The 3910-nt window shown below is 32.7% G+C and overlaps 1 protein-coding gene across 2 annotated transcripts; it reads left to right on the plus strand.

Moving 5' to 3' along the window:
* The first annotated feature begins 1284 nt into the window (after positions 1–1284).
* LOC109121311 (cysteine-rich and transmembrane domain-containing protein WIH2-like) lies at positions 1285–2520 on the plus strand. 2 transcript variants are annotated; one of them, XM_019216016.3, is made up of 3 exons: positions 1285–1522; positions 1637–1904; positions 2080–2520. In XM_019216016.3, exons 1-3 carry the CDS (start codon positions 1444–1446, stop codon positions 2126–2128), a joined length of 396 nt encoding a protein of 131 aa, XP_019071561.1. In that variant the 5' UTR covers positions 1285–1443; the 3' UTR covers positions 2129–2520. The 2 variants fall into 2 exon arrangements, with proteins under 2 accessions (XP_019071561.1, XP_019071560.1); XM_019216015.3 differs by having other exon boundaries at positions 2162–2520.
* Positions 2521–3910: the final 1390 nt, after the last annotated feature.

Genomic DNA, 3910 nt, shown 5'->3' on the forward strand with positions numbered 1-3910 from the left:
AGCCAATATTTTGGAGCACTGGTCACAACCTTTCCTCTCTTTCGTCATTCTATGTAGCAACCAGTTCTTTTATATCCATTCATCTAAGTTATTGACTATGTACGGGGCTATTGGTGCGAGTTATTTGTTGTTTCAATTAATGCAAAGAGAATGTGATTATTTTGTTGAAATGTTTTAGTGAAGTTACTTTTGATGGTGTTTTTAGATTAATCCACTAATCAGGCAAAAGTGACATTAATTTGCATAGAGTTGAGTGATATCAAGTTCTCCAAGGACCTGCTTTACTAGGGGATGCAAGTTCATAAAGGAATTGAAGAGGATGAGGAAGATGACAATGGCAGCAGATATAGTGTTCAAGGATCTAGATGTGTTCTTGGAAAATAATCAATTATGTATTTGACTCTGTATCTATATGATTATATGCTCGGTAGAGCTTTGTAAATTCAATTGATAAAAGCATGAAATACCACCCAAACATGTTTCGTAAAAGCATGTTGCACGGGCTGTTATCCATCTAATATATATATATATATATATATATATATATATATATATATATAAAAGATCACAAAACATAATTTCAAGCGTGATTTATTTTATTTTATTTCTGCATAAAAGGGAATGATTTTATTTATATAAAATGATCATTAATTGTTACAAACGGTGGAGATGCATAAAAAATACAAGGTTGATTTCCATCAATCCATTGCTGGTATGTCAAAAACTCTATCAGCCTCCTGCAGAACATGTTTTTAGCAGCAAAAATACGTGTCTTAATTTTTATGATTGGAGAGTGAAAGAGTAACTAGGAGAAGATTCAACTATTGTTATTGTTTCGAGAGGTTTCCATGGTAGGATTTTGTTTTAATTCCATTTGAATAGTTTGGTTTAGTTTAGAAGTGGGTAGGAGTGTTTACTGGTGGGGGTATGGTTGTTCTAATATATATAATTTTTTTAAGATATAACTAATTTGATAAAAATGTACTCTATAAGAATTGAAGTACTTAATTTGACAGTCACACTACTCGAAAGAAGAAAGAGTAGAGTGAGTGTAAACTTTAGGTAAGAAAAAATCAAACATAGAGATAAAAATGTAATGGAGCCAGTGCATATGTATGCATGTATATGTATATTGTAATATTATTAAATAGTAAATAATACATCATTTTAAAGAGAAATTTTAAGGACCATTAATTCAAGTCCTAAATTTACGAGGAAAGAAAATTGAGAATCATTAGTATTTTCCTTGAGCAATTTAAATGCATAGTTAGTTTACTTGTTGTAGAGATGCACTACTCGTCTTGTACGCGCAAATAATTTTTTTTAAATCTAGTGCTCTGGCACTAGATATAAAAATACACCATTAAAACTCCTTGTCTTTCATTTCTAAACCTCCCTTCCTCAGAAAATCCGAAGCACCAATTTCAATATAAATATTAGGTCATGGATAATAACATGCAACAAGCTGCTGTGATGAATAATAACATTCAACAACCTCCTGTTAGTTTCCCACCCCCTCAAGGTAAATATTCAAATCTTCGATTCTCTTCTTTTTCGTCAACTCTCATTTGGTTTTGGTATTATCTAGATTCAATCAAATTTAGTTTGATGTTGTTGTGCATGTGATATGTATTAGGTTATCATCCACAAGCTTACCCAAATGGGATGTATCCTCCCCCACAAGTATATAGTCCCCAGGCCCAAGGGCATGGATACCCACAAGGGAATTACCCTCCACAAGGAGTAGGATATTACCCCCAACCCCAAGGTTATCCTCCGCCCATGGGAATGGGATATCCACCACAAGGTTACCCTCCACAATACGGTGCACCCCCACAAGGGCAAGGATATCCTCCTCAAAAACAAAAACAAAATCAAGCTGCTACTGGTGTCATGGGAGGATGGTATGTCTTATATTTACAATCACCTTATATCATTCACCGTTGTCCTCCTAGTTTGCAAGATTATTTGGTATATATATTTTTCATGAAAAAGAATCATTATTTATTTTTGGTATTATTTGATTGTTACTCACTCAAAATTCATTATTTAATTACTTGTTCTTATTTTTCATTCTAGTTTGGCTGCTTTGTGTTGCTGTTGTCTCTTAGATGCATGTCTTGAATGAAGGATCAATGATTTATTTTTTTTTAACCGCAAGTGATCTACAACAGAAGGTGGTGATTCCCAGCTATAGGGTTGAAAGTAAGGATCATCGAAGAATCTCGCTTTACTTTTCGTGAAGGTCATATCCTTGATATATGATTTGATGAACCAAGACCCCCTTCATGTGTGCTTAAAAATGCAATGCTTTCAATTAGATGCCTTGCCAACACTTAGGATATGTAAATTTTGAGAGATTATGTTAATGCAGATGATATAATTTTGTTAATCCTCATGATCGGATTACAATTCTACATTCGTGTAGGTATACTCTTCGTGTCTTAACAAGATGGAAATGTAAATCAGGGAGAAAACGTGGCACATTTTGGAATAAAAAATTGTGGCATATTCAATATAGTTTTGATATGTTGCTCTTTCTTTCCATCTAAAACGCCAATAGTTAGATATTATAGCTCAAAATAGAGCATCTTAGTTTTCCTTTTAATTTGTTTATTGGTATGGTGCCCATTTTCATATTAGTATGGTGTCCATTTCTGTAAGGTAATTGACTCATATGGGGATTATTTCTAGATATTTTGGGGAGGGTGTTGATTCTTGAGAATTCAATTTGACAGTTGTGAGATAAGAGAAGGAGAGTATGTAGAAGAAGAGGAAATGGTATGTCTTAACTAAAGTAGTTAGACAATTATAAAACGGCCTTTTTATTAATCAACAACCCCCCCCCCCCCCCCTCAAGCTATGTGGTGCAAAAATATTAAGCAATCCTAGCTTGGAACATATGTATTCATCCTGAGCTTTGTATAATTCTTTAATCATCAACATGTTGATCTTTGGTGAAATGTATTTTGTCTTGATCATTCCTTCATATTTTTTTCTCCTTAGTCTATTTCTATATGTTTAGTTCTTTTATAAATTTGCAGATATTTGTATTGCTGAACTTGAATTGGTAGAGCTAGCTGAAGTCCACTATACTTGAATAGGCCGACTAATAAAGAACCATAAAAGAAACACTTATTTTGTAACACCTCAGATTTTTGAAAAGTCATAAAGAACCATAAAAGAAACACTTATTTTGTAACACCTCAGATTTTTGAAAAGGGAATAGGTTGCATTAATTTTGTCTACTGGTGTAGGCTTAAGAGATTAGTCTACGGTTCATAGAACTTTGTACGGGTCGTACATCAGTCTCGCAGAAAAGGAGAAAATAATTTATATAATTTTGCTATGGAGTATCAAATTGTATAACTCGCTGGCTCTTCTTCAGATTTTTACAGTTTTGCTAGCACACCATTTGTATAAATCACTATCAACCTCTCGTTTGTATAAATCACTGGTAGCCTCTCAAATCAATTTTATGTGCTTGTATGTATATCTACATAAAATTTGAATTTATATACAATTAAATCAAAACAAAATGTTTGTATATCAAATTTCTCTCGCGCGCGCGCTTTATATACAAAAAAAATTATATGTTACATTTTGTATAGTATGTGTTTGTATAAAGCGAAAAGAGAGAAAAGCAAAAGAGAACTGGGCAGGGAAATATTTGTATTGTATAATTAAAAGTGCATTCTTATTGCCTATTTAATGTATCTTTATACTCCCTCTATTCCTATTTAGTTGTCCACTTTAGAAGTGACACACAAATTAAGATAATAATAAGTAACATAGTAAAGCTACAATTTTACCTTTATTAATTATTGATATTCTACACGACCTAATAATTTAGTGATTTTAACTTTTCACCTTAGTGTGAAACAAGTTGTCTAACGTGTTCCAACAAAGC

This window comes from Solanum lycopersicum, chromosome 10 (genome assembly GCF_036512215.1).
Source record: "Solanum lycopersicum chromosome 10, SLM_r2.1".
In the NCBI taxonomy this organism is placed as follows: domain Eukaryota; kingdom Viridiplantae; phylum Streptophyta; class Magnoliopsida; order Solanales; family Solanaceae; genus Solanum; species Solanum lycopersicum.

Bases quoted from the DNA above. Each gene is read 5' to 3' on its own strand.
- LOC109121311 (XM_019216015.3), top strand. From the start codon at position 1,444: ATGGATAATAACATGCAACAAGCTGCTGTGATGAATAATAACATTCAA. The intron at 1,523-1,636 runs GTAAATATTCAA...GATATGTATTAG, and splicing joins TAGTTTCCCACCCCCTCAAG to GTTATCATCCACAAGCTTAC. The intron at 1,905-2,161 runs GTATGTCTTATA...TTTAACCGCAAG, and splicing joins ACTGGTGTCATGGGAGGATG to TGATCTACAACAGAAGGTGG.